The sequence below is a fragment of the Pseudophryne corroboree genome, chromosome 9 (genome assembly GCF_028390025.1).
Source record: "Pseudophryne corroboree isolate aPseCor3 chromosome 9, aPseCor3.hap2, whole genome shotgun sequence".
In the NCBI taxonomy this organism is placed as follows: domain Eukaryota; kingdom Metazoa; phylum Chordata; class Amphibia; order Anura; family Myobatrachidae; genus Pseudophryne; species Pseudophryne corroboree.
The window spans coordinates 471,245,190-471,271,822 of record NC_086452.1 but is presented as its reverse complement, the minus strand read 5'-3'; the positions used below and the strand labels follow the sequence as shown (position 1 = coordinate 471,271,822).

At 43.9% G+C, this 26,633-nt stretch overlaps 1 protein-coding gene and 1 non-coding gene across 3 annotated transcripts in view; both read left to right on the top strand.

Annotated features, from left to right (window-relative positions):
* Positions 1 to 26,633, top strand: part of BAP1 (BRCA1 associated protein 1) — a 152,134-nt gene that overhangs the window by 44,642 nt on the left and 80,859 nt on the right. For both annotated transcript variants that reach the window (XM_063941358.1, XM_063941357.1), the window contains exons 7-10: positions 12,302 to 12,444; positions 12,560 to 12,638; positions 12,725 to 12,848; positions 14,339 to 14,465. In XM_063941358.1, the coding sequence (XP_063797428.1) occupies positions 12,302 to 12,444; positions 12,560 to 12,638; positions 12,725 to 12,848; positions 14,339 to 14,465 (473 nt within the window). The remainder of the gene's footprint in view (positions 1 to 12,301; positions 12,445 to 12,559; positions 12,639 to 12,724; positions 12,849 to 14,338; positions 14,466 to 26,633) is intronic.
* LOC134959517 (U5 spliceosomal RNA) lies at positions 4,567 to 4,687 on the top strand. Its single transcript, XR_010187543.1, has one exon. It is a non-coding gene; the product is annotated as a U5 spliceosomal RNA (small nuclear RNA).

The window sequence follows — 26,633 nt, the reverse complement described above, 5'->3', positions numbered from 1 at the left end:
GGCAGAACTAGCTGTATCCTTCTGCCCCGTCCATTGTTCCAGGCAGTACTAGCTGTATCCTACTGCCCCGTCCATTATGCCAGGCAGTACTAGCTGTATCCTTCTGCCCCGTCCATTGTGCCAGGCAGTACTAGCTATCTCCTGGTGCCCGTCCATTGTGCCAGGCAGTACTAGCTGTATCCTTCTACCCCGTCCATTGTGCCAGGCAGTACTAGCTGTATCCTTCTGCCCCGTCCATTGTGCCAGGCAGTACTAGCTATCTCCTGGTGCCCGTCCATTGTGCCAGGCAGTACTAGCTGTATCCTTCTGCCCCGTCCATTGTGCCAGGCAGTACTAGCTGTCTCCTGGTGCCCCGTCCATTGTGCCAGGCAGTACTAGCTGTATCCTTCTGCCCCGTCCATTGTGCCAGGCAGTACTAGCTGTCTCCTGGTGCACGTCCATTGTGCCAGGCAGTACTAGCTGTCTCCCGATGTCCCCTCCATTGTGCCAGGCAGTACTAGCTGTCTCCCGATGTCCCCTCCATTGTGCCAGGCAGTACTAGCTGTCTCCTGGTGCAGTGTCCATTGTGCCAGGCAGTACTAGCTGTCTCCTGGTGCAGTGTCCATTGTGCCAGGCAGTACTAGCGGTCTCCTGGTGCCCCGTCCATTGTGCCAGGCAGTACTAGCTGTCTCCTGGTGCACGTCCATTGTGCCAGGCAGTACTAGCTGTCTCCCGATGTCCCCTCCATTGTGCCAGGCAGTACTAGCTGTCTCCCGATGTCCCCTCCATTGTGCCAGGCAGTACTAGCGGTCTCCTGGTGCCCCGTCCATTGTGCCAGGCAGTACAAGCTGTCTCCTGGTGCCCCGTCCATTGTGCCAGGCAGTACTAGCTATCTCCTGGTGCCCCCTCCATTGTGCCAGGCAGTACTAGCTGTCTCCTGGTGCCCCCTCCATTGTGCCAAGCAGTACTAGCTGTCTCCTGGTGCCCCCTCCATTGTGCCAGGCAGTACTAGCTGTCTCCTGGTGCCCCCTCCATTGTGCCAGGCAGTACTAGCTGTCTCCTGGTGCCCCCTCCATTGTGCCAGGCAGTACTAGCTGTCTCCTGGTGCCCCCTCCATTGTGCCAGGCAGTACTAGCTGTCTCCTGGTGCCCCCTCCATTTTGCCAGGCTGTTCTAGCTGTCTCCTGGTGCCCCGTCCATTGTGCCAGGCAGTACTAGCTGTCTCCTGGTGCCCCGTCCATTGTGCCAGGCAGTACTAGCTGTCTCCTGGTGCCCCGTCCATTGTGCCAGGCAGTACTAGCTGTATCCTTCTGCCCCGTCCATTGTGCCAGGCAGAACTAGCTGTATCCTTCTGCCCCGTCCATTGTTCCAGGCAGTACTAGCTGTATCCTACTGCCCCGTCCATTATGCCAGGCAGTACTAGCTGTATCCTTCTGCCCCGTCCATTGTGCCAGGCAGTACTAGCTATCTCCTGGTGCCCGTCCATTGTGCCAGGCAGTACTAGCTGTATCCTTCTGCCCCGTCCATTGTGCCAGGCAGTACTAGCTATCTCCTGGTGCCCGTCCATTGTGCCAGGCAGTACTAGCTGTATCCTTCTGCCCCGTCCATTGTGCCAGGCAGTACTAGCTGTCTCCTGGTGCCCCGTCCATTGTGCCAGGCAGTACTAGCTGTATCCTTCTGCCCCGTCCATTGTGCCAGGCAGTACTAGCTGTCTCCTGGTGCACGTCCATTGTGCCAGGCAGTACTAGCTGTCTCCCGATGTCCCCTCCATTGTGCCAGGCAGTACTAGCTGTCTCCCGATGTCCCCTCCATTGTGCCAGGCAGTACTAGCTGTCTCCTGGTGCAGTGTCCATTGTGCCAGGCAGTACTAGCTGTCTCCTGGTGCAGTGTCCATTGTGCCAGGCAGTACTAGCGGTCTCCTGGTGCCCCGTCCATTGTGCCAGGCAGTACTAGCTGTCTCCTGGTGCACGTCCATTGTGCCAGGCAGTACTAGCTGTCTCCCGATGTCCCCTCCATTGTGCCAGGCAGTACTAGCTGTCTCCCGATGTCCCCTCCATTGTGCCAGGCAGTACTAGCGGTCTCCTGGTGCCCCGTCCATTGTGCCAGGCAGTACAAGCTGTCTCCTGGTGCCCCGTCCATTGTGCCAGGCAGTACTAGCTATCTCCTGGTGCCCCCTCCATTGTGCCAGGCAGTACTAGCTGTCTCCTGGTGCCCCCTCCATTGTGCCAAGCAGTACTAGCTGTCTCCTGGTGCCCCCTCCATTGTGCCAGGCAGTACTAGCTGTCTCCTGGTGCCCCCTCCATTGTGCCAGGCAGTACTTGCTGTCTCCTGGTGCCCCCTCCATTGTGCCAGGCAGTACTAGCTGTCTCCTGGTGCCCCCTCCATTTTGCCAGGCTGTTCTAGCTGTCTCCTGGTGCCCCGTCCATTGTGCCAGGCAGTACTAGCTGTCTCCTGGTGCCCCGTCCACTGTGCCAGGCAGTACTAGCTGTCTCCTGGTGCCCCGTCCATTGTGCCAGGCAGTACTAGCTGTATCCTTCTGCCCCGTCCATTGTGCCAGGCAGTACTAGCTGTATCCTTCTGCCCCGTCCATTGTGCCTGGCAGTACTAGCTGTATCCTTCTGCCCCGTCCATTGTGCCAGGCAGTACTAGCTGTATCCTTCTGCCCCGTCCATTGTGCCAGGCAGTACTAGCTGTATCCTTCTGCCCCGTCCATTGTTCCAGGCAGTACTAGCTGTATCCTTCTGCCCCGTCCATTGTGCCAGGCAGTACTAGCTGTATCCTTCTGCCCCGTCCATTGTGCCAGGCAGTACTAGCTATCTCCTGGTGCCCGTCCATTGTGCCAGGCAGTACTAGCTGTATCCTTCTACCCCGTCCATTGTGCCAGGCAGTACTAGCTGTATCCTTCTGCCCCGTCCATTGTGCCAGGCAGTACTAGCTGTATCCTTCTGCCCCGTCCATTGTGCCAGGCAGTACTAGCTGTATCCTTCTGCCCCGTCCTTTGTGCCAGGCAGTACTTTCTTTCTTTTTCATCCACTAGGGGTCACTGGAGTACTCTTGGGATATGGACGGGCGCAGCCGAACAAAGGCACTGAATATTTAAATTTAGGACTCTCCACCCCTCCATATCCCAGAGTAGCTCAGTGTACGACCTCAGTGTTTTTTCGGTGCTCACAGCACTAACATCGGCTTGTGGGAAGATTCCCACATTTGGTGGAAGATTTTATTAAATTTTTCATTTTTACTTTTTATTTTTACACTTCCCTTCCCAGTTTCTAGAAAAACATGGGTCCGGGATGGTGCCGCTGCAAGGCAGCGCATGGCGTGTCGGTCCTCACAAAGAGCACCCTCACAGCCACAGGCAGCCCACTGTCTCCTGCAAAGAGCTGGACGGAGCTTACAGAAAAAGCCCCGTCACAGCCAGGAACAAGCTGGACGGAGCTTACAGGAAGAAGCCCTGTCATAGGCCTCACTACATGCGGCACGACGAGCAAGGTATGGTGGGGTGTCAGGGCGGTCAGCTCACGCTGCCGCCCTCCTGTGTGGGGAAAGTGTTCCTTTACCGATGGCCGCCGCTGATACATACTCCCGCCGCTGCTTACAGGTGCCGCCGCTGATTATCCAGCCACCGCTGTGCGAGGCCGCCCGAGCCAGCCACTCTACGCTGTCGCTATCTAGGGGAAACAGCTCGGAGCGGCCGCACGTCACTCAGAGACGCCGGCCGCTCTTCCAGCGCTGATTACCCGGCCACCGCAGCCCGCCGCTGATTACCCGGCCACTGCTGTAGGAGAGGCGCCGCCCGCTCTTCCGGACGCAGCTCCCCGGCGCTATACACAGCGCTCCCCTGCTTCCGCTAGGCTCCCTGCACCCGCTCCCGACCGCTGCAGGTAACATGGGGGAGAAGCTACCTCACAAGCAGCGCAGCTGCAGGGGGGGTGAGGGGGAGTAAATGCCCATAGCAGCAGCACCATATAGCAAGGCTGCATGGGGTAAGAAGTCATAGGCTGTTCAGCTTTTTAAACAGACAGTTAGTTATAGGCTATCAGTGTCATAACCTAAACTATGTTTCTAACTGTAAGCATGGCAGCCATTTTTAACCATGTTTCCTGGTTTTTCTGTTAAGGCTGCCATATAATGTTAATACAAAATTCACTGCAGGCAGTGTTTATATTAACTGGAAGGCTAACTAAAGGCATGTATTGTAAACTGCATGTATTTTACTGTATACTAGACCTGTGATTATCACTGTATAATAGGCTATTAAGCCTATATTAACACTGCAGCAGGTATTGTAACCTGTCCTGTGATTTTCAGTGTAAGCATGGCATGGGGGCCATTTTAATCATTACTGTTTCTTCCAGTTTATAATTCCAGAACATTCCGGCCATACACCTCTACTCCACAAGGAGGCGCAGGGGTGTTAGTGGGAATTTTGGTTCAGGTTTCACATAAGTTAGCCATGTAAACTGTATTTCGACATAATTCTGGAACATTCCTGCCCTACATCTCTAAGCCACCAGAGGCGCAGGGGTGTTAGTGGGAATTTGGTTCGGGTTTCACATGCCCATGTGAACTGCTTTTCACATAAAGAATACTCTGGTTTCTCTTCATATCGCAGAAATCTTTCGCTTTTTACTAAAGATTTCCGTAGAGAGAAACAACCATGAGTTTCATATAAATATGCTGTTCAGCAATAAGATATATATATGACACATAATAACTTCAATAGGTCGTGCAAGTGTCTGTCTGTTGCCTATTGTGGTGTCTGTCTACATAGCGAGTAAGGCTTTAGCGCAGACTAAAAATAATTTTAAAAATCCTATGTTAAGCATTGGCAATTCAAATTAAAGGAGCGGTAACATCGGAGTCTCGGAAGTTACTCCGCCAGCTCTAACAAAAGACAGTCTTTCCAAAGGGCCAATTTCCCTTTGGGTACCACAGTGTTTATTTGACTGGTCTTATAATTTAATGCACGATTCTATGTCAAATCTCACACCGATAACTACGAGTGAGAAGGGTACATTAGTCCAGCACTCAGATAGTGCGGGGTTTTTGACAACCATACATAATCGTTTCCAAAATGACGCGATCCGCCATTGGTAAATGCATCTCTGTCAAACATTATAAAAACCCAGGATACATTTGGGTCACTAGACTCTATGTATGAAACAATGACGATCACTGTTAAAAGAAGCTGCAGAGTATATCTGTAAAGCTTCTACTAACGCCGGTTACTTTCATCGTCGCTAGTTTAAGCGCGACAAGGCCAGAGCTTGTTTGCTCCTAAATTTGATATTCAGCCATTACCGCATCCAGTATCAAAACGCAAATACTTGTACCGGCGTTTAATCCCTTTAGACTTCAGTTTTTTTTCAAAGCGGTGGTACAAAACAGTCACGCCTTGTAACGACAGGACGCTACAGTCAGCAAGCCAGTGGTTTGATGACCTCTTTTCCAATTGTGGAAGCGCGTCTTTACATGTTACATTTGCGGGGTTTCCAGACTTCAACTCATGGATGTCTCAGCTATTTACAGATTAAAAGACAAGACTGCCTCTGTCGAACGGTTTGGCAGGTTGCCATTTAGTCTCTGCTGGTTTTCAGCTGTCTTTATAATCCAGGCAGTAGTATACCAACAGAGTCAGGGTTACTTATTCCTCTCTGTTTGAAAAAACCAGACAGCTCCGTTGCAATCTCAATCAGCAAGTCATTTACTGCAGTGGGAAAATGGATTTTCTCATGTTAGTGTTTGCTTATTGGAGCCACAAAATGGCATAATTGCACTTAATCTTCACAATGCGTATTTACCCATTCCGGTTTGTTCATCACAGGTTCTAGCGTTTGCAAATCGCCACAACCATTAACCATTTCAGGTCTACCGTTTCTTATCGCCTCGGGTGTTTACCAAAGTGATGTTGGTGATGATAGCTCATCTCACATAAGAACTCTGTCTCAACAGAGTTTCTTTATCTTAGATGATCTGCTCATAAGAACTCTGTCTCAACAAAGTTCCTCTAACTTGCGCTACTAATGTATACTGCGGTGGCAGATCAAGTTCAAAAACAATCGCATCTAATTCCGTCTAAACGATGTCAATTCCTAGGTAAGATTATAAATACGATAAATCAAAGACATTTACCTACTACACCAGTAAGAACAAATGTACATCTAGTAATTAGTGCAAAACACGCACACTAGCGGTACATTGGTGTATTCACCTGTTAAGAATAATGATGTGTTTCAAAGCGATTTAGTTCACCGCCCTTCACTCGCGTTTCCCACAGAGGGGCGAGGGTGTATATACTCTGGACGAGAGTCGCAGAGGTTCAGGAGTTGTAGTTAAAAAAGATCAGCGACAAAGGTTCTAAAACGGATTACGACAGATTGCTGTCGATAAAGGTCCTGGAACTCCGTGCATTTTACAATGCACTACATGCTTCGCTTTCAGTCTGACCAGGGGCAGTCAGACAACGCAACGGCAGTTGCATACACAACAACCAGGGAGAACCAAAAAGCCGCATGGCAATGCGGCAGGTAACTCGAATCCTCAATTGCTCAGAACACCATTATGTGGAAATGTCAACGAGGTTCATTCCGTGAGTGGACATCTGTTACACAGATGATCTCACCCGTCAGGATTTAGATCCTGAAAACTGGACATTAAATCCACAGGTGTTTCATATGTGAGTCCACAGAAGGGGGTTACCCTCATGTATACATGATGGCATCTCGCCACAATTACAAAAGCTCAGTATGTGTAACAAGGGCAGTGGCGGTGGAGTCTCTCACATTCATGTGGTCATTCAGCATCGTGTATCTGGCTCCACCATTTTTCCGCTGCTCTCTCCGTTGCCAAAACGGATCATAAGACAGTTGTCACAGTCATACTAGTGATATCTCATGGGTTTCGGAGAGCTTGCTTCTCGAATCTCCAAGGAATACTTGCACACGATCTTGGCCCGCTCATAATACGTCCAACCTGTTACAACAGGGAACGTTCTGTTACCCATAGTTACCTATGTACCTATTACCTATGTACCGCAGCTGCGGTTGACGGGGTGAGGGTTCAGACCTCCCTCTTAAGAAATAGGGCATTACAGTATCGGTTATACCAACCATGTTACGAGCTAGTAAGCCGCTTAAGGCAGCTCATTATTACAAAATTTTGTGTGCTTACATAGGTGGTAAAGCTCGGAAGTTTCCGACATCATCCTTCAAGTTACCCGTATTCTGTTAAACGGGGTGGGATGGAAAACTGCGTTTATCTGCACTGAGGGGCAGGTATCTGTGTGGTAAACTTATTTTCAAAGACGTTTGACTCTATTGCGTCTGTACACACTTTTCTACAAGGTGTCATCAAAGTTCAGACTCCATTTATCCCACCTACAGCGCCAGGTGACTTGAGGTTGGGTTCAGATTTCTTACAGTTTTCATATTTTGAACCCTTACAACAAATGGGGATTAAGTTTCTCACTTTGGAAAACATTTTTCTTCTAGCCTTGGCTTCGGCAAGGGTTTTGTTTTCATATTTGGGTGCCTTGTATTCCAAGCCACCGTATTTGAGTTTTCTCATGACAAAGCAGATCTTCGGACGAATTCCGCTTTCGTATTCTTCACATCAATATACCAATAGTGGTTCCTGTGTGGACAGCACATTCTAGAATTCTGAATGTGGTACACGCATTACGCGTTTATATATGTCCCGAACGTCTACAGTACGTGATACGGATACGTTGTTTGTTCTCGATGATGCTGCCAACTGGAGTTAGCCAGTTTCTCAGCAGACATTATCCAGTTGGATAATAATGACTACAAGTCAGGCTTACTTTAAGGCTAAGTTACAATCGCCTACGTCAGTAATAGCTCATCCCACAGGTTCTGTGGGAATGTCAGACCCAGCGGGTCGTGGAGCGTCTACGACGCGGCTACATAGCCTTCAGTGCACCACGTTTGTGCACGTTTACACGTTATGAATGGTGGCGGCATCAGCATCTAGCTTTGGCTGCCTACTGTTACCAGTATCAAACAGCTCTCCCGCCCACGAGGGAAGCTTTGGTACGTCCCAAGAGTACTCCAGTGACCCCTAGTGGATGAAAAAGAAAATAGGATTTTGGTACTTACCAGGTAAATCCTTTTCTTTGAATCCATAGGGGGCACTGGACGCCCACCCAGAGCAGTTTTACCTGGGTTGTTTTAAGCTCAAAGGAGCTTAGGGTAACACGTTTTACCTAGTTGGTATTAAGCTCAGAGGAGCTTATGGTAACACATTTTCACCGATTGGTTCAAATTATAAAGTTCTATCGGTTATGGTGTCAACTGTTTAGTTGACAGTAAAGTTATGGGTCAACTTTGTTGTTGTCCGTTATGTTATAGGAATTCTCCATTGTCAACCTCTCTATATAGTTCCTGTTCGCTCAGTAAAAAACACTGAGGTCGTACACTGAGGTACTCGGGGATATGGAGGGGTGGAGAGTCCTAAATTTAAATATTCAGTGCCTTTGTTCGGCTGCGCCCGTCCATATCCCAAGAGTACTCCAGTGCCCCCTATGGATTCAAAGAAAAGGATTTACCTGGTAAGTACCAAAATCCTATTATCTCCTGGTGCCCGTCCATTGTGCCAGGCAGTACTAGCTGTATCCTTCTACCCCGTCCATTGTGCCAGGCAGTACTAGCTGTATCCTTCTGCCCCGTCCATTGTGCCAGGTAGTACTAGCTATCTCCTGGTGCTCGTCCATTGTGCCAGGCAGTACTAGCTGTATCCTTCTGCCCCGTCCATTGTGCCAGGCAGTACTAGCTGTCTCCTGGTGCCCTGTCCATTGTGCCAGGCAGTACTAGCTGTCTCCTGGTGCCCCGTCCATTGTGCCAGGCAGTACTAGCTGTATCCTTCTGCCCCGTCCATTGTGCCAGGCAGTACTAGCTGTCTCCTGGTGCCCCGTCCATTGTGCCAGGCAGTACTAGCTGTCTCCTGGTGCCCCGTCCATTGTGCCAGGCAGTACTAGCTGTATCCTTCTGCCCCGTCCATTGTGCCAGGCAGTACTAGCTGTCTCCTGGTGCCCCGTCCATTGTGCCAGGCAGTACTAGCTGTCTCCTGGTGCCCCCTCCATTGTGCCAGGCAGTACTAGCTGTCTCCTTGTTTCCCCTCCATTGTGCCAGGCAGTACTAGTTGTTGCCTTGCTCCCCCTCCATTGTGCCAGGCAGTACTAGCTGTCTCCTGATGCCCCCTCCATTGTGCCAGGCTGTACTAGCTGTCTCCTTGTTTCCCCTCCATTGTGCTAGGCAGTACTAGTTGTTGCCTTGTTCCCCCTCCATTGTGCCAGGCTGTTCTAGCTGTCTCCTGGTGCCCCGTCCATTGTGCCAGGCAGTACTAGCTGTCTCCCGATGTCCCCTCCATTGTGCCAGGCAGTACTAGCGGTCTCCTGGTGCCCCGTCCATTGTGCCAGGCAGTACTAGCTGTCTCCTGGTGCAGTGTCCATTGTGCCAGGCAGTACTAGCTGTCTCCTGGTGCAGTGTCCATTGTGCCAGGCAGTACTAGCGGTCTCCTGGTGCCCCGTCCATTGTGCCAGGCAGTACTAGCTGTCTCCCGATGTCCCCTCCATTGTGCCAGGCAGTACTAGCTGTCTCCCGATGTCCCCTCCATTGTGCCAGGCAGTACTAGCGGTCTCCCGGTGCCCCGTCCATTGTGCCAGGCAGTACAAGCTGTCTCCTGGTGCCCCGTCCATTGTGCCAGGCAGTACTAGCTATCTCCTGGTGCCCCCTCCATTGTGCCAGGCAGTACTAGCTGTCTCCTGGTGCCCCCTTCATTGTGCCAGGCAGTACTAGCTGTCTCCTGGTGCCCCCTCCATTGTGCCAGGCATTACTAGCTGTCTCCTGGTGCCCCCTCCATTGTGCCAGGCAGTACTAGCTGTCTCCTGGTGCCCCCTCCATTGTGCCAGGCAGTACTAGCTGTCTCCTGGTGCCCCCTCCATTGTGCCAGGCAGTACTAGCTGTCTCCTGGTGCCCCCTCCATTTTGCCAGGCTGTTCTAGCTGTCTCCTGGTGCCCCGTCCATTGTGCCAGGCAGTACTAGCTGTCTCCTGGTGCCCCCTCCATTGTGCCAGGCAGTACTAGCTGTCTCCTGGTGCCCCGTCCATTGTGCCAGGCAGTACTAGCTGTCTCCTGGTGCCCCGTCCATTGTGCCAGGCAGTACTAGCTGTATCCTGGTGCCCCGTCCATTGTGCCAGGCAGTACTAGCTGTATCCTTCTGCCCCGTCCATTGTGCCAGGCAGTACTAGCTGTATCCTTCAACCCCGTCCATTGTGCCAGGCAGTACTAGCTGTATCCTTCTGCCCCGTCCATTGTGCCAGGCAGTACTAGCTGTATCCTTCTGCCCCGTCCATTGTTCCAGGCAGTACTAGCTGTATCCTTCTGCCCCGTCCATTGTTCCAGGCAGTACTAGCTGTATCCTTCTGCCCCGTCCATTGTGCCAGGCAGTACTAGCTGTATCCTTCTGCCCCGTCCATTGTGCCAGGCAGTACTAGCTGTATCCTTCTGCCCCATCCATTGTGCCAGGCAGTACTAGCTATCTCCTGGTGCCCGTCCATTGTGCCAGGCAGTACTAGCTGTATCCGTCTGCCCCGTCCATTGTGCCAGGCAGTACTAGCTATCTCCTGGTGCCCGTCCATTGTGCCAGGCAGTACTAGCTGTCTCCTGGTGCCCCGTCCATTGTGCCAGGCAGTACTAGCTGTCTCCTGGTGCCCCGTCCATTGTGCCAGGCAGTACTAGCTGTATCCTTCTGCCCCGTCCATTGTGCCAGGCAGTACTAGCTGTCTCCTGGTGCCCCCTCCATTGTGCCAGGCAGTACTAGCTGTATCCTGGTGCCCCCTCCATTGTGCCAGGCAGTACTAGCTGTCTCCTGGTGCAGTGTCCATTGTGCCAGGCAGTACTAGCTGTCTCCTGGTGCAGTGTCCATTGTGCCAGGCATTACTAGCTGTCTCCTGGTGCCCCGTCCATTGTGCCAGGCAGAACTAGCTGTCTCCCGATGTCCCCTCCATTGTGCCAGGCAGTACTAGCTGTTTCCTGGTGCCCTGTCCATTGTGCCAGGCAGTACTAGCTGTCTCCTGGTGCCCCCTCCATTGTGCCAGGCAGTACTAGCTGTCTCCTGGTGCCTCGTCCATTGTGCCAGGCAGTACTAGCTGTCTCCTGGTGCAGTGTCCATTGTGCCAGGCAGTACTAGCTGTCTCCTGGTGCCCCCTCCATTGTGCCAGTCAGTATTAACTGTCTCCTGGTGCCCCCTCCATTGTGCCAGTCAGTATTAGCTGTCTCCTGGTGCCCCCTCCATTGTGTCAGTCAGTATTAACTGTCTCCTGGTGCCCCCTCCATTGTGCCAGTCAGTATTAGCTGTCTCCTGGTGCCCCCTCCATTGTGCCAGGCAGTACTAGCTGTCTCCTCGTTCCCCCTCCATTGTGCCAGGCAGTACTAGCTGTCTCCTTGTTTCCCCTCCATTGTACCAGGCAGTACTAGTTGTCTCCTGATGCCCCCTCCATTGTGCCAGGCAGTACTACCTGTCTCCTGATGCCCCCTCCATTGTGCCAGGCAGTACTAGCTGTCTCCTTGTTCCCCCTCCATTGTGCCAGGCAGTACTAGCTGCCTCCTTGTTCCCCCTCCATTGTGCCAGGCAGTACTAGCTGTCTCCTTGTTTCCCCTCCATTGTGCCAGGCAGTACTAGCTGTCTCCTGATGCCCCCTCCATTGTGCCAGGCTGTACTAGCTGTCTCCTTGTTTCCCCTCCATTGTGCCAGGCAGTACTAGCTGTCTCCTTGTTTCCCCTCCATTGTGCTAGGCAGTACTAGCTGTCTCCTTGTTTCCCCTCCATTGTGCCAGGCAGTACTAGCTGTCTCCTGATGCCCCCTCCTTTGTGCCAGGCAGTACTAGCTGTCTCCTGATGCCCCCTCCATTGTGCCAGGCTGTACTAGCTGTCTCCTGATGCCCCCTCCATTGTGCCAGGCTGTACTAGCTGTCTCCTGATGCCCCCTCCATTGTACCAGGCTGTACTAGCTGTCTCCTTGTTTCCCCTCCATTGTGCCAGGCTGTACTAGTTGTTGCCTTGTTCCCCCTCCATTGTGCCAGGCTGTACTAGTTGTTGCCTTGTTCCCCCTCCATTGTGCCAGGCAGTACTAGCTGTCTCTTGATGCCACCTTTGTTGTGCCAGGCAGTACTAGCTGTCTCCTTGGCCCCCGACTATTGTGCCAGGCAGTCCATCTTTATCTACATATGAGCAGAATGTTCCAGCATTTTCCCCTCCACTGTACGAGAGATCCCAGACTGATGGCGCTCTCTCCTTTCCCTCGCAGGCCGGAGCCGCGTCACCTACCTGAGAAGCAGAACGGGATCAGCGCTGTGCGCACCATGGAGGCGTTTCACTTTGTCAGTTACGTTCCTATTAAAGGACGGCTGTTTGAGCTGGACGGGCTGAAGGTCTACCCCATCGATCATGGTAAGGCATTCATGTGTGGATAGTGAGTGATCGGAGGTTTCTGCTCCCTTAATGACGTAGCGGCAGGTGGCCATCTTTTCCTAGATAATGAGCATTACGCAATTGTTCTCCTCAGGTCCTTGGGCGGAAGACGAGGAGTGGACGGACAAGGCGCGTCGGGTTATCATGGAGAGGATCGGACTGGCCACGGCAGGGTACGTTACAGGATATATGAGGACCGGTGACCGTGGCTGCTGGTTCTGTAGCCTCAGATGATGATGATGATGTGTAATCTGTGCAGGGAACCCTATCATGACATCCGCTTTAACCTGATGGCGGTGGTGCCAGACCGAAGGCTGAAATACGAGAGCAAACTACACATCTTAAAGATTAACAGACAGACAGTGCTGGAGGCCTTACAGCAGGTATGTAACATGGACAGGGCCGGATTAAGCCTTGGGGGTGCCCGGGGCACTTAAGACAGGGGGGCCCTGGTGGAAGAGGGGGTGTGGGTATATTAGATCATGCATACCTCCCAACATGACCCATTCCAGGAGGGACAAGATGCTGTCTACCTGGACTTCCCTCTTACTATATGATTGGCGTCACCTGTGTTGAACTATTGATAAGAAAGGTGTTTCATCACGGGTGATTTACAATCATAACCTAAGAAGGAAGTCCAGGTAGAGAGCATTGTGTCCCTCCTGGAATGGGTCATGTTGGGAGGTGTAGATTGTGTATATTAAATTTAAACCAATGGTGTGTATTAGATTTCAACTAATAGTTGCCTGTGTACTGTTTATAGCTCCACATAATTGACAGACAACTATTTCATAAAATGTTACTGTAGTGGAACAAAGACAACTTAAACAACCTTAAAATACACAGAGAAAAATTAAATCTATAATTTATCTTGTCACATGCAAGAACAGCAGCAGCCTCTGTACTACTTACACACTGGGACAGGACTCGGGAGGGCTCTCTCTAGATCCTCATTAGAGAACGGGTTACGGGATCCAGCCAACCAGGCAGGGAGGGGGAGACGCTGGGATCCCTGTGTCACTTACAGCTGTCTCCCCCCTCCTAGCTCTCTCCTTGTTGGAAAGCTCCATAGGTTTCTCATGAAACGTGATACTCCTGTGTCTCTGCCTGCACTGCATACTGTCCTCGGATTCTGGCTGCCTGGCTCTGCTGCTGCATAAGAGGAAAAGCTAGTGATGTCGGTGTCCTCCGACTGATATGGGGGGGCCCGGGGTACAGTATGCCTGCGTCCCCCCTTAATCTGGCTATAGGATAGGGTAGCCTACAAACCCCACTGCTCAGGGGCCTTTAACTATATGGTAACAAAACAATGCTACTTTGGTGCTAACAAAGGGGATAAATGTCACGTAGTCTGTTCAAAGGGTTAATATTACCCAAAAGGAGAAAAAGCACAGTGCTCCGAGGGTCCAGTCTCTTACTCGGTCATGAGCCGTGAGACGGATTGTCCATTTGGTGATATTACTGGGTTATGTATAACACACATTGCAGGGTCCCGGTGGTTTTGGTACTCCTATTTCAGACACACAAATGTATTAAAATCCCCAAAATATTTCTTTACTTCAAAGTTCCCAGTACAGTAGTATTATAGGTACAGTAATATTATAGCCATTGGCAACAGCAAGACTTATTAGGAACAATAAAACAAATAAAAAACCAATAAAATATAAAGCATAAATAAAAAGATAAGACCCGTTTTGACATTTGTTAAGAGAACTGATTTTTTTATTTGATACTTTTGTTTTTATTTCTGTTTTATTGTTCTTACTATTGTCCGTCGCTGTTCTCCTGTAATCTCCTGACTGATCACATGATTTGTGCGAATGAGTTTCCAGACCATATGTCATTATCTCCACCATCCCATCTCTGTCTGCAGCTGATCCGTGTGACCCAGCCGGAGCTGATCCAGCCGCAGACCACCGAGGACACAAAGTCTCATCCCGCAAAGCCTGCAGCCGCCCAGGAATCCCCCAGCACAGTTACTACCCAGAATAACACTACAGGTGCGGTAGGAGAGATGTACAGGATAAGTTCTGTGTATTGTGGGGCTAAATGTGCAAAATACACCCAAAGGGACTAGTGGAAGAGTTGGCCGGAATGAGCGTGTAAATCGCAACGATCAAAAAGATGCATTTACTGAATGTGCAGAGCTGGCTGTATGCCAAGATGTACATTCTCCTTCTGTGCCTCAGGAGTAAGTGTTACATTTATTATATACAGTATAGTGCACTAATCATACACAGTACAGTACACTAATCATATACACTGCAATAATCATACACAGTACAGTACACTAATCATACACAGTACACTAATCATATACAGTACACTAATCATACACAGTACAGTACACTAATCATACACAGCACACTAATCATATACAGTACAGCACACTAATCATATACAGCACACTAATCATACACAGCACACTAATCATATACAGTACAGCACACTAATCATACACAGTACACTAATCATATACAGTACAGTACACTAATCATATACAGCACACTAATCATATACAGTACAGTACACTAATCATATACAGTACACTAATCATACACAGTACACTAATCATATACAGTACAGTACACTAATCATATACAGCACACTAATCATATACAGCACAGTACACTAATCATATACAGCACAGTACACTAATCATACACAGCACAGTACACTAATCATACACAGCACACTAATCATACACAGTACAGTACACTAATCATATACAGTACAGTACACTAATCATACACAGTACAGTACACTAATCATACACAGCACACTAATCATATACAGCACAGTACACTAATCATACACAGTACACTAATCATATACAGCACAGTACACTAATCATACACAGTACACTAATCATATACAGCACAGTACACTAATCATACACAGTACAGTACACTAATCATACACAGCACAGTACACTAATCATACACAGCACAGTACACTAATCATATACAGCACAGTACACTAATCATACACAGCACAGTACACTAATCATATACAGCACAGTACACTAATCATATACAGTACAGTACACTAATCATACACAGCACAGTACACTAATCATACACAGCACAGTACACTAATCATATACAGCACAGTACACTAATCATACACAGCACACTAATCATATACAGCACAGTACACTAATCATACACAGCACACTAATCATACAGTACAGTACACTAATCATATACAGTACAGTACACTAATCATATACAGCACAGTACACTAATCATATACAGTACAGTACACTAATCATATACAGCACACTAATCATATACAGCACAGTACACTAATCATACACAGCACAGTACACTAATCATACACAGCACAGTACACAAATCATACACAGCCCACTAATCATACACAGCACAGTACACTAATCATACACAGCACAGTACACTAATCATACACAGCACAGTACACTAATCATATACAGCACAGTACACTAATCATACACAGCACAGTACACTAATCATACACAGCACAGTACACTAATCATACACAGCACAGTACACTAATCATATACAGCACAGTACACTAATCATACACAGCACACTAATCATACAGTACAGTACACTAATCATATACAGCACACTAATCATACACAGTACAGTACACTAATCATACACAGTACAGTACACTAATCATATACAGTACACTAATCATACACAGTACAGTACACTAATCATACACAGTACAGTACACTAATCATATACAGTACACTAATCATACACAGTACAGTACACTAATCATACACAGTACAGTACACTAATCATATACAGTACACTAATCATATACAGTACAGTACACTAATCATACACAGCCCACTAATCATACACAGTACAGTACACTAATCATACACAGTACAGTACACTAATCATACACAGCCCACTAATCATACACAGTACAGTACACTAATCATACACAGTACAGCACACTGATCATATACAGCACAGTACACAAATCATACACAGCCCACTAATCATACACAGCACAGTACACTAATCATACACAGCACAGTACACTAATCATACACAGCACAGTACACTAATCATATACAGCACAGTACACTAATCATACACAGCACAGTACACTAATCATACACAGCACAGTACACTAATCATACACAGCACAGTACACTAATCATATACAGCACAGTACACTAATCATACACAGCACACTAATCATACAGTACAGTACACTAATCATATACAGTACAGCACACTAATCATATACAGTACAGTACACTAATCATACACAGCCCACTAATCATACACAGTACAGTACACTAATCATACACAGTACAGCACACTGATCATATACAGCACAGTACACAAATCATACACAGCCCACTAATCATACACAGCACAGTACACTAATCATACACAGCACACTAATCATATACAGCACAGTACACTAATCATACACAGCACAGTACACTAATCATACACAGCACAGTACACTAATCATATACAGCACAGTACACTAATCATACACAGCACAGTACACTAATCATACACAGCACACTAATCATACACAGTACAGTACACTAATCATACACAGCACAGTACACTAATCATACACAGTACAGTACACTAATCATACACAGCACAGTACACTAATCATATACAGCACACTAATCATATACAGCACAGTACACTAATCATACACAGTACACTAATCATATACAGCCCACTAATCATACACAGTACACTAATCATACACAGTACACTAATCATATACAGCACAGTACACTAATCATACACAGCACAGTACACTAATCATATACAGCACACTAATCATATACAGCACACTAATCATATACAGCACAGTACACTAATCATACACAGTACACTAATCATATACAGTACAGTACACTAATCATACACAGCACAGTACACTAATTATACACAGTACACTAATCATATACAGCCCACTAATCATACACAGTACACTAATCATACACAGTACACTAATCATATACAGCACAGTACACTAATCATACACAGCACAGTACACTAATCATATACAGCACACTAATCATACACAGTACACTAATCATATACAGTACAGTACACTAATCATACACAGCACAGTACACTAATCATATACAGCACACTAATCATATACAGCACACTAATCATATACAGCACAGTACACTAATCATACACAGTACACTAATCATATACAGCCCACTAATCATACACAGTACACTAATCATACACAGTACAGTACACTAATCATACACAGCACAGTACACTAATCATACACAGCACAGTACACTAATTATACACAGCACAGTACACTAATCATATACAGCACAGTACACTAATCATATACAGTACACTAATCATACACAGCACACTAATCATATACAGCACAGTACACTAATCATACACAGCACACTAATCATATACAGCACAGTACACTAATCATACACAGTACACTAATCATACACAGTACAGCACACTAATCATATACAGCACAGTACACTAATCATATACAGTACACTAATCATATACAGTACAGCACACTAATCATACACAGTACACTAATCATATACAGCACAGTACACTAATCATACACAGCACAGTACACTAATCATACACAGCACACTAATCATATACAGTACAGTACACTAATCATACACAGTACAGTACACTAATCATATACAGTACAGCACACTAATCATACACAGTACAGTACACTAATCATATACAGCACAGTACACAAATCATACACAGTACAGTACACTAATCATATACAGCACAGTACACAAATCATACACAGCCCACTAATCATACACAGTACAGTACACTAATCATACACAGCACACTAATCATACACAGCACACTAATCATACACAGCACACTAATCATATACAGTACAGTACACTAATCATACACAGTACAGTACACTAATCATATACAGTACAGCACACTAATCATACACAGTACAGTACACTAATCATACACAGTACAGTACACTAATCATACACAGTACAGTACACTAATCATACACAGTACAGTACACTAATCATACACAGTACAGTACACTAATCATATACAGTACACTAATCATATACAACACCGTACACTAATCATATACAGCACACTAATCATACACAGTACACTAATCATACACAGCACACTAATCATACACAGTACACTAATCATACACAGCACACTAATCATATACAGCACAGTACACTAATCATACACAGCACACTAATCATACACAGTACACTAATCATATACAGCACACTAATCATATACAGTACACTAATCATACACAGCACACTAATCATACACAGTACAGTACACTAATCATACACAGTACAGTACACTAATCATACACAGTACAGTACACTAATATACAGTACAGCACACTAATCATACACAGTACAGTACACTAATCATACACAGTACAGTACACTAATCATACACAGTACAGTACACTAATCATACACAGTACAGTACACTAATCATACACAGTACAGTACACTAATCATACACAGCACACTAATCATATACAGCACAGTACACTAATCATACACAGCACACTAATCATATACAGTACACTAATCATACACAGCACACTAATCATACACAGTACAGTACACTAATCATACACAGTACAGTACACTAATCATACACAGTACAGTACACTAATCATATACAGTACAGCACACTAATCATACACAGTACAGTACACTAATTATACACAGTACAGTACACTAATCATACACAGTACACTAATCATACACAGTACAATACACTAATCATATACAGCACAGTACACTAATCATACACAGCACACTAATCATACACAGTACAGTACACTAATCATACACAGTACAGTACACTAATCATACACAGTACAGTACACTAATCATACACAGTACAGTACACTAATCATACACAGTACAGTACACTAATCATACACAGTACAGTACACTAATCATATACAGTACAGCACACTAATCATACACAGTACAGTACACTAATCATACACAGCACACTAATCATACACAGCACAGTACACTAATCATACACAGCACATTAATCATATACAGTACAGCACACTAATCATACACAGTACAGTACACTAATCATACACAGCACACTAATCATACACAGCACAGTACACTAATCATACACAGCACACTAATCATACACAGCACAGTACACTAATCATATACAGCACACTAATCATATACAGTACAGTACACTAATCATATACAGCACACTAATCATATACAGTACAGTACACTAATCATACACAGTACAGTACACTAATCATATACAGTACAGTACACTAATCATATACAGTACAGTACACTAATCATACACAGTACAGTACACTAATCATACACAGTACAGTACACTAATCATACACAGTACAGTACACTAATCATACACAGTACAGTACACTAATCATACACAGTACAGTACACTAATCATACACAGTACAGTACACTAATCATACACAGTACAGTACACTAATCATACACAGTACAGTACACTAATCATACACAGTACAGTACACTAATCATATACAGTACAGCACACTAATCATACACAGTACAGTACACTAATCATACACAGTACAGTACACTAATCATACACAGTACAGTACACTAATCATACACAGTACAGTACACTAATCATACACAGTACAATACACTAATCATACACAGTACAGTACACTAATCATATACAGCACAGTACACTAATCATACACAGCCCACTAATCATATACAACACAGTACACTAATCATATACAGCACACTAATCATACACAGCACACTAATCATATACAGCACACTAATCATACACAGCACACTAATCATACACAGCACACTAATCATACACAGCACACTAATCTTATACAGCACAGTACACTAATCATATACAGCACACTAATCATACACAGTACAGTACACTAATCATATACAGCACACTAATCATACACAGTACAGTACACTAATCATACACAGTACAGCACACTAATCATACACAGCACAGTACACTAATCATATACAGCACACTAATCATATACAGCACAGTACACTAATCATACACAGTACACTAATCATATACAGCACAGTACACTAATCATACACAGCACAGTACACTAATCATATACAGTACACTAATCATACACAGTACAGTACACTAATCATATACAGCACAGTACACTAATCATATACAGTACACTAATCATATACAGCACACTAATCATATACAGCACAGTACACTAATCATACACAGTACAGCACACTAATCATACACAGCACAGTACACTAATCATACACAGCACACTAATCATACACAGCACAGTACACTAATCATATACAGTACAGCACACTAATCATACACAGTACAGTACACTAATCATACACAGTACACTAATCATATACAGTACACTAATCATACACAGTACACTAATCATACACAGCACAGTACACTAATCATACACAGTACACTAATCATATACAGTACAGTACACTAATCATACACAGTACAATACACTAATCATACACAGTACAGTACACTAATCATATACAGTACAGCACACTAATCATACACAGTACACTAATCATATACAGCACAGCACACTAATCATATACAGTACAGCACACTAATCATACACAGTACACTAATCATACACAGTACACTAATCATACACAGTACACTAATCATACACAGTACACTAATCATACACAGTACACTAATCATACACAGTACACTAATCATACACAGTACACTAATCATACACAGTACACTAATCATACACAGTACACTAATCATACACAGTACACTAATCATACACAGTACACTAATCATACACAGTACACTAATCATATACAGCACAGTACACTAATCATACACAGCACAGTACACTAATCATACACAGCACACTAATCATACACAGCACAGTACACTAATCATACACAGTACAGTACACTAATCATACACAGTACACTAATCATATACAGCACAGCACACTAATCATATACAGTACAGCACACTAATCATACACAGTACACTAATCATATACAGCACAGTACACTAATCATATACAGTACACTAATCATATACAGCACACTAATCATATACAGCACAGTACACTAATCATACACAGCACACTAATCATATACAGCACACTAATCATATACAGTACACTAATCATATACAGCACAGTACACTAATCATACACAGCCCACTAATCATACACAGTACACTAATCATATACAGCACACTAATCATATACAGCACACTAATCATACACAGTACACTAATCATATACAGCACAGTACACTAATCATACACAGCCCACTAATCATACACAGTACACTAATCATACACAGTACAGCACACTAATCATACACAGCACACTAATCATACACAGTACACTAATCATACACAGTACAGTACACTAATCATATACAGTACAGCACACTAATCATATACAGTACAGCACACTAATCATACACAGCACACTAATCATACACAGTACACTAATCATACACAGTACAGTACACTAATCATACACAGTACAGCACACTAATCATACACAGCACACTAATCATACACAGTACACTAATCATACACAGCACAGTACACTAATCATATACAGTACAGCACACTAATCATACACAGTACAGTACACTAATCATACACAGCACACTAATCATATACAGCACAGCACACTAATCATATACAGTACACTAATCATATACAGTACACTAATCATACACAGTACAGTACACTAATCATATACAGTACAGCACACTAATCATACACAGTACAGCACACTAATCATACACAGTACACTAATCATATACAGTACACTAATCATACACAGTACAGTACACTAATCATATACAGTACAGCACACTAATCATACACAGTACAGCACACTAATCATACACAGTACACTAATCATACACAGTACAGTACACTAATCATACACAGTACAATACACTAATCATACACAGTACAGTACACTAATCATATACAGTACAGCACACTAATCATACACAGTACAGCACACTAATCATACACAGTACAGTACACTAATCATACACAGTACAGTACACTAATCATATACAGCACACTAATCATATACAGCACAGTACACTAATTATATACAGCACACTAATCATATACAGTACACTAATCATACACAGCACACTAATCATATACAGTACAGTACACTAATCATATACAGCACACTAATCATATACAGTACAATACACTAATCATACACAGTACAGTACACTAATCATATACAGTACAGCACACTAATCATACACAGTACAGCACACTAATCATACACAGCACAGTACACTAATCATACACAGTACAGTACACTAATCATACACAGTACACTAATCATACACAGTACAGTACACTAATCATACACAGCACAGTACACTAATCATACACAGTACAGTACACTAATCATACACAGTACACTAATCATACACAGTACAGTACACTAATCATACACAGCACAGCACACTAATCATACACAGCACACTAATCATATACAGTACACTAATCATATACAGCACACTAATCATATACAGCACAGCACACTAATCATACACAGTACAGTACACTAATCATACACAGTACACTAATCATACACAGTACAGTACACTAATCATATACAGCACAGTACACTAATCATATACAGTACACTAATCATACACAGTACAGTACACTAATCATACACAGCCCACTAATCATATACAGCACACTAATCATACACAGCCCACTAATCATATACAGCACACTAATCATACACAGCCCACTAATCATATACAGTACACTAATCATACACAGCACACTAATCATATACAGCACAGTACACTAATCATACACAGTACACTAATCATACACAGTACAGCACACTAATCATACACAGCACAGTACACTAATCATACACAGCACACTAATCATATACAGCACAGTACACTAATCATACACAGTACACTAATCATACACAGTACACTAATCATATACAGTACACTAATCATATACAGCACACTAATCATATACAGCACACTAATCATATACAATCATATACAACACAGTACACTAATCATATACAGCACACTAATCATACACAGCACAGTACACTAATCATACACAGTACAGTACACTAATCATACACAGTACAGCACACTAATCGTACACAGCACACTAATCATATACAGCACAGTACACTAATCATATACAGCACACTAATCATATACAGCACAGTACACTAATTATATACAGCACACTAATCATATACAGTACACTAATCATACACAGCACACTAATCATATACAGTACAGTACACTAATCATATACAGCACACTAATCATATACAACACCGTACACTAATCATATACAGCACACTAATCATACACAGTACAGTACACTAATCATACACAGTACAGTACACTAATCATACACAGTACACTAATCATACACAGCACACTAATCATATACAGTACACTAATCATACACAGTACAGTACACTAATCATATACAGCACACTAATCATACACAGCACACTAATCATACACAGTACAGTACACTAATCATACACAGCACACTAATCATATACAGCACACTAATCATATACAGCACACTAATCATACACAGTACAGTACACTAATCATATACAACACAGTACACTAATCATATACAGCACACTAATCATACACAGTACAGTACACTAATCATATACAGCACAGTACACTAATCATATACACCACACTAATCATATACAGCACAGTACACTAATCATATACAGCACACTAATCATACACAGCACACTAATCATATACAGTACACTAATCATACACAGTACAGTACACTAATCATATACAGCACACTAATCATATACAGCACAGTACACTAATTATATACAGCACACTAATAATATACAGTACACTAATCATACACAGTACACTAATCATACACAGCACACTAATCATATACAGTACACTAATCATACACAGTACAGTACACTAATCATACACAGTACAGTACACTAATCATACACAGCCCACTAATCATATACAGCACAGTACACTAATTATATACAGCACACTAATCATATACAACACAGTACACTAATCATATACAGCACACTAATCATATACAGCACAGTACACTAATTATATACAGCACACTAATCATACACAGTACACTAATCATACACAGTACAGCACACTAATCATACACAGCCCACTAATCATATACAGCACAGTACACTAATCATATACAGCACACTAATCATATACAGTACAGTACACTAATCATACACAGCACACTAATCATATACAGCACACTAATTATATACAACACAGTACACTAATCATATACAGCACACTAATCATATACAGCACACTAATCATATACAACACAGTACACTAATCATATACAGCACACTAATCATACACAGTACACTAATCATACACAGTACAGCACACTAATCATACACAGCCCACTAATCATATACAGCACAGTACACTAATTATATACAGCACACTAATCATATACAGTACAGTACACTAATCATACACAGCACACTAATCATATACAGCACACTAATTATATACAACACAGTACACTAATCATATACAGCACACTAATCATATACAGCACACTAATCATATACAACACAGTACACTAATCATATACAGCACACTAATCATACACAGCACAGTACACTAATCATACACAGCATACTAATCATATACAGCACAGTACACTAATCATACACAGTACACTAATCATACACAGCACAGTACACTAATCATACACAGCACACTAATCATACACAGCCCACTAATCATATACAGTACAGTACACTAATCATACACAGTACAGTACACTAATCATATACAGTACAGCACACTAATCATACACAGTACAGTACACTAATCATATACAGTACAGTACACTAATCATATACAGTACAGCACACTAATCATACACAGTACAGCACACTAATCATACACAGTACAGTACACTAATCATACACAGTACACTAATCATACACAGCCCACTAATCATATACAGCACACTAATCATACACAGCCCACTAATCATATACAGCACAGTACACTAATCATATACAGCACAGTACACTAATCATATACAGCACACTAATCATACACAGTACAGCACACTAATCATATACAGCACACTAATCATACACAGTACACTAATCATACACAGCACAGTACACTAATCATATACAGCACAGTACACTAATCATATACAGCACACTAATCATACACAGTACAGCACACTAATTATATACAGCACACTAATCATACACAGCCCACTAATCATATACAGCACAGTACACTAATCATATACAGCACAGTACACTAATCATACACAGCACACTAATCATACACAGCCCACTAATCATATACAGCACACTAATCATACACAGCCCACTAATCATATACAGCACAGTACACTAATCATATACAGCACAGTACACTAATCATATACAGCACAGTACACTAATCATATACAGTACAGCACACTAATCATATACAGTACACTAATCATACACAGTACAGTACACTAATCATACACAGCACACTAATCATACACAGCCCACTAATCATATACAGCACACTAATCATACACAGCCCACTAATCATATACAGCACACTAATCATACACAGCCCACTAATCATATACAGCACACTAATCATACACAGCCCACTAATCATATACAGCACAGTACACTAATCATATACAGCACAGTACACTAATCATATACAGCACACTAATCATACACAGTACAGCACACTAATCATATACAGTACACTAATCATACACAGTACAGTACACTAATCATACACAGTACACTAATCATACACAGTACAGTACACTAATCATATACAGCACAGTACACTAATCATACACAGTACAGTACACTAATCATACACAGTACACTAATCATACACAGTACAGTACACTAATCATACACAGCCCACTAATCATATACAGCACAGCACACTAATCATACACAGCACAGTACACTAATCATACACAGTACACTAATCATACACAGTACAGTACACTAATCATATACAGCACAGTACACTAATCATACAC